Raw genomic sequence first — 13,789 nt, 5'->3', positions numbered from 1 at the left:
GAGATGCATGAGCAATTATTTGCTCTGTTGACCTGTGTCCAGCAATAATTCAGCTTTTCCAAGGACATTCCTGTATTTTCTTTGATTCTATCTAGCCACCTCATCTGTTATTCCCCCCCCTTTTTTTTTGCCTTCTCTACTTCCCTCACTTTTGCCAAGAATAGTTGTTTTTTCTAGTCCATCATCTGCTTACATCACAAGCCCAAAGGATGTTAATTTATGTTTGCTAATCATCATCTCAAGGGAGCAATCAGACTTTTATTTATTCTAGGCTTGATGGATTGGTGGTTCTTTCAGACCATGATATTCTCAGTAACTGTCTCCAAATCCATTAATAATTTGGAAGTCTCACTCTTTCTCAAAGTCCAGTCTTCACAACCATACATTACCACTGGAAAGACCATTTAACTTTCTGATTTTTGTTGTCAAAGAAATGTTCTTATTCTTCATGATCTTGTCTAAGTTTGTCATTGCCTTCCTCCCTAGGATTAATCTCTTCTATCAGTCCATCTTTATCTACTCTTTTTCTATTTTCCAGTCTGCACAGTCTTGTTCCATATTGTGGACCTAGAGATGTTAGCACTATAACTGCTTTTTCTCCTGAAGTTTTAAACAGATTAATCAGCACTTTCTATGTCCTGGAGCTTTTCTGTTGAAATCATACCTCACTTTCTAGTGGAGTTTGTTCTACTTTCTCCCTGCAAATATTTTTGTCATTCTATAATCCCATTGGTAAAAGAACTTTGGTGTAGTCTTTGCATCTTCTTTTAATTTCATTAACCCGTCCCACCTGATCTCACAGAGAGGACATGCTCCAGACCCCTTCAGCAAAAGAACTCCGACTAGCGGGGTCCAGAAGGCGGGCCTTCTCTGCTGTAGCCCCCGCCCTTTGGAACATCTTGACCCTGGAGGTGAGACAGGCCCCCTCACTCCAGGCCTTTCGGAGGAATTTGAAGACCTGGCTCTGCCATCTGGCCTGGGGCGGGGAGGGAGGATATCAAAAATGGGGTTGGCTGGCCCCTTAGCAGCCTGGTGTGGCCTCTATCGGCCTCTTGGATTTTTTAGCCTTTTTATCTTTCTCTTTGTACTTTGGTTTTATAATCTTTTAATTATGTATTGCCAATTTTAGTTTGTTGTAAGCTGCCAAGAGTCCCCCGTTGTGGGGAGATGGGCGGGGACAAGTCAAATAAATAAATAAATAATAATAATAATAATAATGTTACAATAGCTTTAAACTTTCCTGTGATTTCTCAGTTTTCTTAAAAAGGATCTCTCATTTTATTTTTCTTATTATTTTCTTCTGTTGATTGACATTCCTGGTTGAGACACCTTTGTTCCGTTGTTGTGTATCCTTCTTGTTGTCTAAGGTTTTTGTTCTCTGTCTTTTTTTGACTCACATGAGAACCAGAGACTTGTTTTTTTCTAAAAGGAAATCTAAGTTTCTCAAAAGAAGCTTGCTTAGTTGAGACATTACAAGAAATAGTCTTTTGTAGTGTAATCTTTGTGTACTGTATAAACACTGATCATTTTGTAAGGATTAACCATCTGTATTGATGAACTTTTACAGCACTATTTACAAAATGCAAGCTGGATTTATTTTAAACGTTCTTCAGTGCACCCAATGCTTGATGTATGTGGTATGCAGAGAATAAGAATAAAAGCACAAATGAAAATCAGCAACAAATGCTGTCAAGGATAGGCCTGCACCCATGAATAGAATAGCAGACCCAAACAGAAGATGAGGGAACTTGGTACATTGTGAACCTCAAACATATCCTAGGTGTAATCAACCTAGTGTTCCCCAGATGTTTTGGATTATTCCTTGCACAATCCATTGCCATTAGGTGTATTGCTTGTGCCCTAATGGAGGTTGGAGTCCAAAACATTTGGGGTTACAAGATTGTCTATCCCTAATCTAAGTACTGTTTGGAAGAGAGGACTTTTATGAGACCCATATAAACTGCTCTGAGTTCCCACAATATGTATGTATACGTATGTATAATAAATAGAGTAGAAATGTTGATTTTCTGAATAACTTTGCTCACTTGTGAAGCTTTTCAAATAAATGATCTTAAGTACTTTTCAAAACCATTAAAGAAGCAGCACTTTTTTGTATTGGTTTCATCCCTATTTTTTATCTTTTTACTTTGCTTAATAAAGTCACCAAGAAAGCAAGTGAATATATAAAATGTGTATTATGCCTCACAACTACAAAGGAGATGTTAAAACTGAGTAAAGATCTACAGACTTTAAAAATGGGACACAAGAATCTAATCACTCCAGAGAGAAACTGATCTTGGATTTCTTATCTCGAGGATCAGTCATTGCTGAGAATCATAGTTAGGCTTGTGTATTTTGGTAATTCTAGTAGAATCACAGCCTAAGAAGGTATGTGAATCTATCTGAATAAGACTTACTGCTGGCCCTATTTGGATATTTCAGTTTTATTAGCAAAGATAGCCACAGCGCTCACAGGCATCTAGAAGAAACCACAATGACGTGGAAATGATGACACGCAAGTTCATGACACTGTTGTGCAAATGACACAGTGATGCAATTACATCATGATGCAAGTAAAGGTACATCATTTGCAGAACTGCATCACGATGCACATCTGTCTGTCGTTCTTCTCCCCACCCCTGCATCACAGACACTTAGAATGAAACCTCTCCTTATTCTTAAATGTTCTCTCTGTAAGAACATTTACAGCATTTAGTGCTGTAAGAAGCCAGGATTTTCTCAGTTAACCACAGTTTCTTATTAACTAGTCTAAAGTTATTAAATAAGAAATTATGGTTCCTTGAAGGCCTTGGGGTTTAATTGCAGCAATTTTGGAAAGTGTTGTATGCTTAAGCATGTGGCAGTTTCATATCCCAGTTAATTAGGATGAAATCATTGACTAGATACCACCACCTCATAGCCTATCAGATGAAAACATGGTTAAAAAATTTGTTTCCTGTCAAAAACCAACCTGTACCCCGTTAACCCCTGTATCTGCAGCATATGTGACACTTTTTAGATGATTGTTAACCGATTGCCTTCCCTCTGAGCAACAGAATTATACTGTTAATTTTTGCATTTGGCCATAACAACTTTGATAGGTGAAATGCAAACACTTCTTCAGACATTTTGCAAAACAAAATGTATAAAGATTGTAATTCATAGTACTTAGCGCACCTCTTCTACATGTGGCATTTTTGTTCAGTGGCCTTCACATTTCTTTATAGACAGGTAGTCCCCAGTTTAAGAATGAGTTCCATTCCCAAAGTCTGTCCTTAAGTCAAATGTATATGTAATCCAGAACAGTATTATTGTATAATACTGTATAAGTAGTATTGTGTAATGAACTCAAACCACTGTGTATTTAACTCAAATTTTGCTACAACAGGCTCCATTCTTAACAATGGGTCATCTGTAACGCGGGCATTCTTAATCCGGGGACTACCTTTATTTGAATGTATAGCCTACCCATTCCAAAGGCCTGAGGAAGATAATAAAAGTAAGATAAAAGAACCCATGATATTATCAAAACAAAAGATAATTTCGTTAAACTCTTCTAGCTCCAAACAGTAGACCAAACTGCTAAGTTTCATTATATATACAGGTTTGGACTTCAGCAAGTTTGACTGCATGGTAGAATATCCTAACTGAACAGTTAGTGAACAGATTTCTTTGTCCTCATTCTATACTCTGCGCAGATGATAAAAAGGGAAATAAATTGCCTGGATAGATAAAATCCTATACCCATAAGCACAAAACCACCTGCTCTCAAATTCTCAATTTATGTTCTTTTTAGTCTTTGAATTTTCACTTTTTTTTCTTTGCTGTCATGAGAGCTAGAGACTTATATTTCAAAATGGAAAACTGAAATACTCAAAGGGGCCAAAAGTACTATATCGAGAAGATACTGTGGATGAAGATGCACTGAAGGTCTCAGCCCAGCATTGCATGATTTCTATAGATACCATAATCTAAATGTCACATATCATGTGCAATTACACTTTGTGTCCTTTACATCCTAACCATAATAATAGGACTGTGGAGTTTGGAAGGACCACAGGAATCATTTAGTCCAAACAATTAAACCATCGCCTAGGGGCAACTGTTTGTCCTCTTCTTAAAAATCTCTAGAGATGGAGAACATACAGCCTATGCAAGTAGACTGTTGGGCTGTTGAACAGATACTTCCATCTGTTTTCCTCCTTTATCCATAAGCCTTAACACATGGAGGATTCTCTCTTAAAGGAAACAGGCTGATAGGAAAACATAATACAGCAATGACATCCTGTCTTTGCCCAGTGCTTTGGTGCATCCTTTTCTGCTCCATCATCCCGAACCAACTTTCCTCAGCTTCTTGAGATGTGTTGGGCGCCAGATAGAGGTAGACTGCAATAGACTGTGCGTATAGACTCAGCTGCTTTAGTAATGTCAAGGTTGTCCTATAGATTCATACAGTCCAACAAATCTCTTAAAACCATGGCTGTTTTATTCATCTAAACTATAATAAGTCATCTGGACAGATTTGGGGAAAACATGGTATAATTTTTAAAAGGCAATGTTCAAGGCAAAACTATAAAGGCAAAGAGAAATTTACTCAAGTATACTCAGTACTGAGTCCATTTATGGTGTATTCTCATGTCCTTAGGAGTAGAACAGAAATCTACTGTTTTAAGGTGTCCATTATGCTAGTGGTGAGGTCCAGAAAAGTCAACTCTGAAAACCAAAAATAAGTGAGATGGGGAAATGACTTCCAAGCATACCCCATGGTGTCAGGGTTATAGGCACACCCTGCCTTTCATTTTTCTTTTAAATGATCCTTTACAAGTTGTGAAAGGTCAGCCTGTGAATTTAACAGGTCAAAAAGAATCACTGTCCGTCTTACTGATTCTTTTTCTGTTTTAATTAGAAATCTTTCCTTCCAATATTCCCTTTCCATCCATCTAGCACCCTTCACACCAGTAACTGGGCAATTGACTGACTTCTTTTAAATTTTTAACAAACCCCTGGCAGAATTTAATGTGGTTTCTTTGGACTGTGGAAATTATTTACTGCTGGTGTCTCATCAGGATATACTGTCCATTGTAATGTGCATACCTAAAAGAGCCAGTGGGTGATTAAGGTCTGAGGTTTTTAGGTCACAAAGGTCAGAGGTAAATGTCAGTAAATCCAGACTTCTGGGAGGCTATTAACACCATGTTCCATCAAATACAGAGGTGTAAAGACAGTGTTCAATTGTTTTCAGTGATCAGCCTTAGGCGTCTCTCAGCATTCACAAGGGAGCATAGCGAGAATGTCAATGGAATCTGGAGTCTCACCTCTAAAGTTCCTCGGGCCCAAAACACAGCATTTTAAGCTATTGGGCTTGTTTAACAATACCTACTCCAGAAGTAATAAGGAGAATTTAAAGCTTATATGGCCACCACAACTCCCCAGAAAGGCAATGGGAATCTGGAAGGAAACAGTATAGCTTTTCTAATGGGGCTGTGCTTGCTTCTAAAATGATTTGGAGAAAGCACTTCAGATATTATTCAACTTTAAGCACAACAACTCTGTGCTCCACTTTTTTCAGTGCTGCTCCTTTGAGAGACCCATTAATCTTAATAAGTAGATTCCTTAAAGCATCTGCTTCTTCTTTTCGGGTTTGCTCAGAAGTTTGAAAGAGTGTGATTACTTTGATGCATATAGAGAAGTACTATGCGCATGCAAAGCAAATTACAATCCAACTAGGTTACCAGATCTTGACTGCAAACCTCTAGATGACCACAAGGTGGCAACAGAGAGTTCACACCTTATGTATCTTTTTGCAACCTTCTAGTGATCGTATTTGGCTGCCTTACTCTTGAGGGTAATTAGTATTGTAGCTGCAAAATAGTTCTGATAATATAATGGTGCTAGTGGCACTAAGTCAGGGAATAAAATTATGGACATCAATCTTGGGCTCAAGTGCTTCCCACTCTCTCCTCCTCCTCTTCCTCTCTGAGGTCGAAATGTTTTATTTTTACCTCTGAACTTTAAAGTAAGCTAATCTGAACTGTGGTTCAGGGAAAGAAGCCAATTCTATTGGTCTGGGTTCAGACATAACACTTTACTTTTAAACGTAGAAGCAAATGCATTTGATATTACAGATGCACAGGAGAAAAAGAGGCAGCCACGCAGGGCCCCAAAGCTTATGTATTTAACACTGACCGATTGTGCATAATGGACAGACCAGATCAATAGGTGGTCGGTTTGTGGATGGTAACACAATTAAGTATTGGATTATAGCTGTGGCAGCATCCATGGTGACAATCCAAAGGCCTTGGGCACACATGGGACTTTTGACCTTTTGAATAGTTTCTTTCTCCACATCCTGAAGTACAAATTGCTTCTGAAAGTCTTGCTCTCTAATTTGAAACACTTTCAAGTTCTACTTCTTCTGCTGGGTGGGTAAGTTGGCTAGATCATGCCTTCATACAAAATGTGTAGAATTAGCAGCACCGTCTCTCTGGATTGCAGAGTAAATCATTTAGCGTTTTAGTTTGGCTCCTCCTCATCCAAAATAATTCTATTCCCCACCTCGCCTCAGGGATTATCTAATAGCAGAGTTTCCTGTCCAAATATGCATAATGTTAAGAGCCATCAGGTTATATTGGCAATGCATTCTGGAAAGAAAGCCATTGTATTTTAAGAACAATTCTTTCAATATCTTCCATTTCCTATTCTGCATAATATTTGTGGAAACATTATTACCATAAGCAGACACACCTAGGTTTATATGTCTTCATTTTATTTTCCTTATTAGTAGTCTGTTGTGTATTATGTATATCAGTTCTTTAACTAGTAGGTCACAGTTACCTTCTGAAAGAAAGAATATTGCCATAGTCTATAGTCGTGTTTCTCAATCTTGGAAGCTTTCAGATGTGTGGACTTCAACTCCCAAAATTTCCCAGACAGCAAGGGTGGATGTTGTCCACACATCTGAAAGCTGCCATGGTTGAAAAACACTGGTCTATAGAATTAATGTATAGTGTACTGGGAGTTTCTGAGCCACAACTGTATTTGCATATTTTTAGATGTTGCAAATGAAAGTGGAAGGAACCCTGTTTATATCATCCTTCATAGATGAGTCCTGCTGGGATAAAAGTTTAGTTTAATGCCTTAATGAAGAAAATAAGGAACCCCATATCCATGTCTGTTTTATAATTTCAGTATCTTATGCACACTGTGGAGTGTGCATAATACTACTAGCAGACTTAACAGAAGCCTTACCCAACTTGGTGTTCTCTAAACGTATTGAGATTGGAGTTCCTGGAATTTTTAGGAAGGATGGACAATTTCTAGGGCAACAGGTTAAGGAAGGCTGCCTTGTAAATGAGAGGTGACGTGAACCCTATCAGGGACACTAAAACTTCAATAGAAAAACCCTAGTGGTCCAACAATGGGTTCTTGCTGGGAGAATGGTATTATTGCATTCAGATTTCACAATCCATTGAGTGAGAAAAGGAATATGACTGTATAAACCTGGCTCCTGAAACTTCAGCACCTACCTTTCCCCATTCAATAGTTCGAGCTTACGTCCCTCCAGACTCTCCAGCTGGCTTGAAAACACAGTTGGATACAGAATCAGATTCAAATAAGATGTTCTTTGATCTCTTTGAGGTCTTAGCAAAATAAACACTAAGGGTTATCAGAAGAGTTACTTCTGATCCTAATGCTTCAATCTTCTACATTTCATCTTTAACATATCCTAGATGCCTATGTGTATATAACCATTTCTCTTCCCTGATATTAACAAATTTTTGCTTTCACTGGCTATCCTAGAAATGCAAATGGATGGATCTTGTGGATGTCTAATGTTGTAGAGCTCATATCAAAAGCTATAAACATAATATCAAAGTTTTCAGGAATAGAAATGATTATATTATCATGCTATGGGATAATCCTAATTATGTGTCTGCAACCAGTAATTTAACTTGAATAAATAATGTGTACAATAATCTAATTATATGTAATAATTGTTCAGCTGACTTCAGTTCTTCCCTCCTAATTTGCTTCCTATATTTTTCTGCTCCTGTTGTATACTCTACGATCAAATATTACATTGAATATTATCACTACTATGTCAGTGGAAGATAGAACCATAACAAAATGTCAGAAAATAAAGTATATAAAAAGGGTAGTACAGTATCTCAAGGTATTAATGAGCTGGGAAAGGAAGAAAAAGAACTTTAATAAACAGGGTTATATACATTTCTCCATTTTTAAAAAAGAAAACTTTAAAGAAAACTTTGAAATTCCAAATCATTGCATGCAATTATCTTGATTCAATTGGAAGAAGAGCTGGGCCAGAGCCACAAGAACCGATGTTAAATTTTGGTCCAGGTTAAATAATCCTATGCAATGTATGCAGAATTAGCTTTGGGGAAATGTCCCTAAATTTCCAGTATGTCATTGAGTGGAAATACTAAGAATCTAACACACAACCAGTAGTCGTGTTGCCTAACTTATATCCAAACACACATGCACACATAAGCATAGAATTAAAAGAATATTCAATTCTTTTTCATTTTATTTACAGTCTCAGATCAATAAAAATATTAAATCAAATACTGTTTTGAAAGGAAACTTTGTAGGATTAAGATCTTTTTGAGATGTTTAATTTGGGATTTTTTTCCTCCAGAAAAGTCCTACTGAATTTATTTTACACACACATACATAACCCCATATGCAGTCACTTGTATTATTTTTACAGCAGGTTTAAATATATTGAGAGACCCAATAAGTTGATAACGCACAGGCCGCTAAGATGTAGCAGCACAGAAAATGAGTCTTTAAATCAGTCTTAAATGTACTGATGATGGTGGCAGACATCCCTGAAATCTTGCACACTATCGGGAATTTCCATCACTCATAATAACAGCAGACAGAATTTTTGGAAACCAATACTGTCTACAGCATGTTAATTGTGGGTGAGGCCTTCAAGGAAAAGAGATAAATGGTTGGAAAAATACAAAAGGAAAGTCATCGGTCTAGATGGAAAATAAGAAATAGACACCTCCTTATCAGCATTTCAAGCTATGCCTTCCATACAAAAAAGCAACTCTGTCCTGTTAGGACAAAGTCCTATTTCATGTTGTCTTCCTGAAGGACATTTATAGAAGTCATTGGCTAACTTTAATCAATAGAAGAAAGTACAGGAAGCCCATTAGAGACCCATTAAAAGCAGAATGCACTGTAAGTAGAAATATGTTTTGAATCACTGTACTAGCATAAATGAATTGGTTCTGGAAACAAGGGCAGGCCATTTTTTCAGGTTCTCATTAAGTGTACAATTAATATTTAATGTTCCTCATAGTACAATAATCAGGAACTCCTCAGACAGACTGTGAGCAAACTGACTGAAAATGCACGTGCTATGTGAACCATTTTGCCATGGAGGTGTTCATAATAAATTGTTTGTTTGTTATGAAACTACCAAGAAGTCCCCAGGGCTGCAGGTCTAGATTAGGAAGTCAACTAAACATCTCAGAAGAAGGTAATCCCATTGTCCTTCTGTGCATCCTGTTGCCAAATAAACTGCATGGTCATGTCCATGTGGTCACCAGGAATCAAGCTGAACTCTAGTTTATCATCAATCTTAATTTACTTTGAACTTTTTTAAAAATAGAAGGCAACAAATGAAAAATACACGAATTAATCCAAGTAACAATAGTTTGTGAAAATTGCTGCATTTTTGCAAAAAAAGAAAAAAGAATTTGCTCCACCTGAGTTACGTTATGCTAATGTGTTCCTGTCCTTGACAGAAGGCCCTTTGCAAGTTGGTAGATTAGAAACCTGTAGTCTGGACTTAACCTTTTCCTGCCTAAGTAGCTTCTGTCCTGGAATACCTTTTATGTGGTTCCCAGAATTTTAACTATCATTATTCAACTTAGGTTAGGGCAAATGTAAGTGTACCATGCATTTTCTGTTCCACCTTGGAACCAGGTAACTTGCATTGCCTGCAGCTAGGTGAAAATGATCATAGCCTCATTATATTTGATAATATTCCTGGGAGTTTCCTTGAGAATCTGTAGAGATAACTGCAACAAATTTGTTTCTCCCAAATGCTGTGCTGTATCCACAGTGCTGCTGCTGAACACGGGTGGAAAACTTTGCATAGTTCCAGACAAGGCTATTAGCATCTTGACTGGCACTTTCAGTGGAAACTCATTTATTAAATATATTTAGTGGTAATCAGTTTGTTTCAGAGGGGGCCAGTTGCCAATTGCTAATGCTTTAAGCTCCCTCCAAGGTTGAGGGCCAGTTAACTTCCAAGCACATCTACCTCCTTATCAACCTTGGAGAACCTTGAGATCACAACAGGAAGTCCGTCAGATGCCATTGTCCACAAGGCAATTTTATTGCAGCTTATCTCTAGCTACTAGACTATCTTGCTATCTTCTGTTGCTGTGCACTCGCTGCTTAAATATCTACCATGTGGACATCCTAAGAATATTTATACTGAAAGCTGTATATATTAATGAGTGAGTGTGCAATATAATGCCCTAACATTGTGTCCAGGGTCCAAGACTGTGAGGAAAAGAAGAATTCAAGCGGGAGGGGGGAGGAGGTTTAAATCAGCAGCAAAAATGTAAGTCTTGCACTTGAATCACCAGAAACAGCAGCACATTTTAAGAGCCATCATGATGGTATATTTTACAGCTCCTAAGAGACGTAGAAGCCTCATGAAGAACAAAGCTTGTGCTCTGAAGACCTGAAAGAAATAAGAAACATAAAAATAAGCTGCTGAGCTCTGAGGAAAGGGTTGGACTCTACACGAGGGTCCTTTGTTAGCTGGCCTAAATCTGCATCCTAATTCTGCCCAGAAAACAGATTTATTTCCAACTGTTACTGGAAAAGTCTTTTGGAAAGGCACCGGGGATCCCAAATCTGGTGGGCAGCTGTCAGGCCCTGGTGAAGTCATGGCTGCTATGACAGTCCCTGTTTGTCATGGTGGGGGACTTGGCGGCCCCTGATATGAGTGGCTTTATTCTTTCCCCCAAACATCAGCTGACACAATCAAGCTTCCGTGCCACACATTGCCCTCTTTCATTAGCCAGAGACAAAAGACTGATTATAACTCTCTTCTTTGTTTGGATCAGTCACCTGCCGGGCTAGCTGAGTCTCTCTGTTTCTAATCCAGAGAAACTACAGTCACAAACAGGCATGTGTTCACCGAACTGATCTCTTCACCAAGAGGAGGCTTTCGGTGTGAACTAATCATTTAATCCATCCTTACTGGACCTACCTTCCCATGCTCTTCCACCCCTGCTAAAGCCTCAGAAAAGGTGGCTGGCCTCAAGCTCTTCTACCGTTCACGGCTGGCTATCATACATTCAGGCCTATCCATCGCATGATTCCCTTTCAGAGTGAACAGTGTTGTGCAAAGTGCGGAGAAAAGACTGCAAAATAAATAAAGCAAAATAAATGAAAGGAGGGACACAAGAGAAGAAGAAAGGAAATATGGCTAAATCTAATTTACACCAACACCATTCAATATACCCCTTCATATTTTGCCATCCTTGCAAACCATCATTGCTTCCACTACATTCATGCACTGTTTCACAATTGGCCTTTTGTTCTTTAAACTTCTCACCTCTCCCTTTTTTCAGGATTTTGGCAACTCCATTCGAGCACAACTTTCTTAGTCCTTCCCTTCCCTTTCTTCTTGACCTGTTTATTTTTTCTCCCTTCATATATTTGTTTTGCAATTTGCTCCTCAGTCATTCTCTCTGTATGACCCCCCTCAGTATGACCCCTGTATACTTCTTTTGTACTAATAGTTTAATAAAATCATAAAGTCTTATCTGCTAAACTTCTTAATGCTTCTTCATTGGGGGACTGTTTAGAAAACTGAAAATGCAAAACTAATTTAGTCTCATTTTCCAAATTTTCAGTTTCTGAAAGAAGTTGCCTGTCTCCATTTATTTTAGCAGTTTTTGTTTTTTTATTTTAAGTTCTGTCATTTTTACTTTTCCTTAGGTGCAAAGGGGCATCTCATTATGGCTTTACCAAGCAGAGAAAGCGATGTTCACCAGCTGGATCTCCTGATTCGAATGCTACTTTAACAGTATCTGCTCTTGGATCTGAGTTCTCTGCTGCTGCCACAATTGCCTTAATGACTGATGAACCGGGGCTAATTAATCCTGCCTTCAATGCCACCTTTGACGACAGCCCACTAGGAACCAATTCCACCAATCTTTACAGAAACCACCAGTCTAGAAGTAAGAGCCCCAACAAGGAAGCATCTTGGATGCAGCAGGGCTGTTTCTAAATGGCCATTTTCTGTTAAATTTGCAGGCCAGAAAACATTTTGCACTATTTTTATGCAATGCAATACATTATGAATGACAAAATGCAGCTTTTGAAAAAGAAAAGAAAATCAGGGGAGGAAGTAGTTATTCCATGAAGAACAAATATTTGGGATCAAATTCTTATATCCATGTGGTTTGCCATTTCAGGTAGTCCTCATTGAACGACCACTCGTTCAATGACTGTTCAAACTTAGGACAGCGCTGAACAAGGGGGACTTACAACCATTCCTCATAGTTGTGGCTGCCGCAGTGTCCCCACAGTCACGTGATTGCAATTTGGATGCTTGGCAACTGGCTCACAATTACAATGGTCACAGCATCCTGCAGTCAAGTGATTGCCACTTGCCACCTTCACTGCTGGCTTCCAACAAACAAGGTCAATTGCTTGTCAGGAGGTCGCAAATGGCAATCATGTGTCCACAGGATGCTACAACTGCATGGGATTCACCTAACAATGGCAACTGGGACTGCCACAACTGCCATCATAAGTCAACATGGTCATGTGACCGTGTTGCTTAGTGACAGAGTTGCTGGTCCCAATTACTGTTGTTAAGCAAGGACTACCTGCACCTTCTTCCTAGGGCTGAGAAAGCTGGACTGGCCCAAGTCACCCAGCTGGCTTCATGCCTAAGGTGGGACTAGAACTTATGGTTTTCCAGTTTCTAGCCTAGTGCCTTAACCACTACACCAAACTACTACACCAGACTCTTACATGAAAACTACATTAGAAGCTTTAAAAGAATATGTCTCCTCTTACCTTTCAGACAATCAAAGAAATTTGCATTCAGTTATTTGATGTCCTTTTTCAGTCTTTGCTCTATATGCTTTCCATTTGACATCTAACAATATAGATTTTTTTTTATTTATTCAAGCCCAATGTTAGCCATCATCACTACCACTACATTATTCTCTCCAGCTTTCTACACAATCTAAAGTTAGCTTATAGGCTCATATGAAGTTAATATGGTGTTGTGGTATAAGGAGTTGGACAGGGTAAACTCACATTTAAATTCACCCTCATCTGTGGAAATTCACTGAGAAACTCTGGGCTAATCACTCTTTCTTAGCCCTAACCATTTTCCAAGGCTCTTTTAAGAAGAAAATGAAGGCAAACCCCCATGTAAGTACCTTGAAATTTTGAAGAAAAGGTGGGATTTAATATAACAACTAAAGAAATAGATAAATCACTTGGAGCCCTCTCCTTCTGTTTATAGCTCCTATGGGTCTTCAAAACCATGCTCTAGGAGTCCCACCCCTCTTCTGAGCTGATTTGTTGCATATACAAAAGACTGGAAGAAATAGAAAGTTCATTCCAAATGCCACTACAGTTGAAGTTCACATTTTTATTTGCATGTTGTTACTTCTCTGAGCTAAGAACTGCCTTCTAAAACTTGGAGAAGTACAAAATGCAAACCAGAACCACATTCAGACCTACTTGAGCTTCAGATCTGTTCAGT

General features: G+C 38.5%; 1 protein-coding gene across 3 annotated transcripts in view; it reads left to right on the top strand.

Annotated features, from left to right (window-relative positions):
- Positions 1-13,789, top strand: part of LNX1 (ligand of numb-protein X 1) — a 119,948-nt gene that overhangs the window by 65,006 nt on the left and 41,153 nt on the right. For all 3 annotated transcript variants that reach the window (XM_088130758.1, XM_088130752.1, XM_088130763.1), the window contains one exon: positions 12,001-12,242. In XM_088130758.1, the coding sequence (XP_087986884.1) occupies positions 12,001-12,242 (242 nt within the window). The remainder of the gene's footprint in view (positions 1-12,000; positions 12,243-13,789) is intronic.

The sequence above is a fragment of the Python bivittatus genome, unplaced genomic scaffold, assembly GCF_059951505.1.
Source record: "Python bivittatus isolate LINGU-HERP-01145 unplaced genomic scaffold, Pbiv_v1 ctg000070_np1212, whole genome shotgun sequence".
Classification (NCBI taxonomy): Eukaryota; Metazoa; Chordata; class Lepidosauria; order Squamata; family Pythonidae; genus Python; species Python bivittatus.
This window is presented reverse-complemented; position numbering and strand designations above follow the sequence as displayed.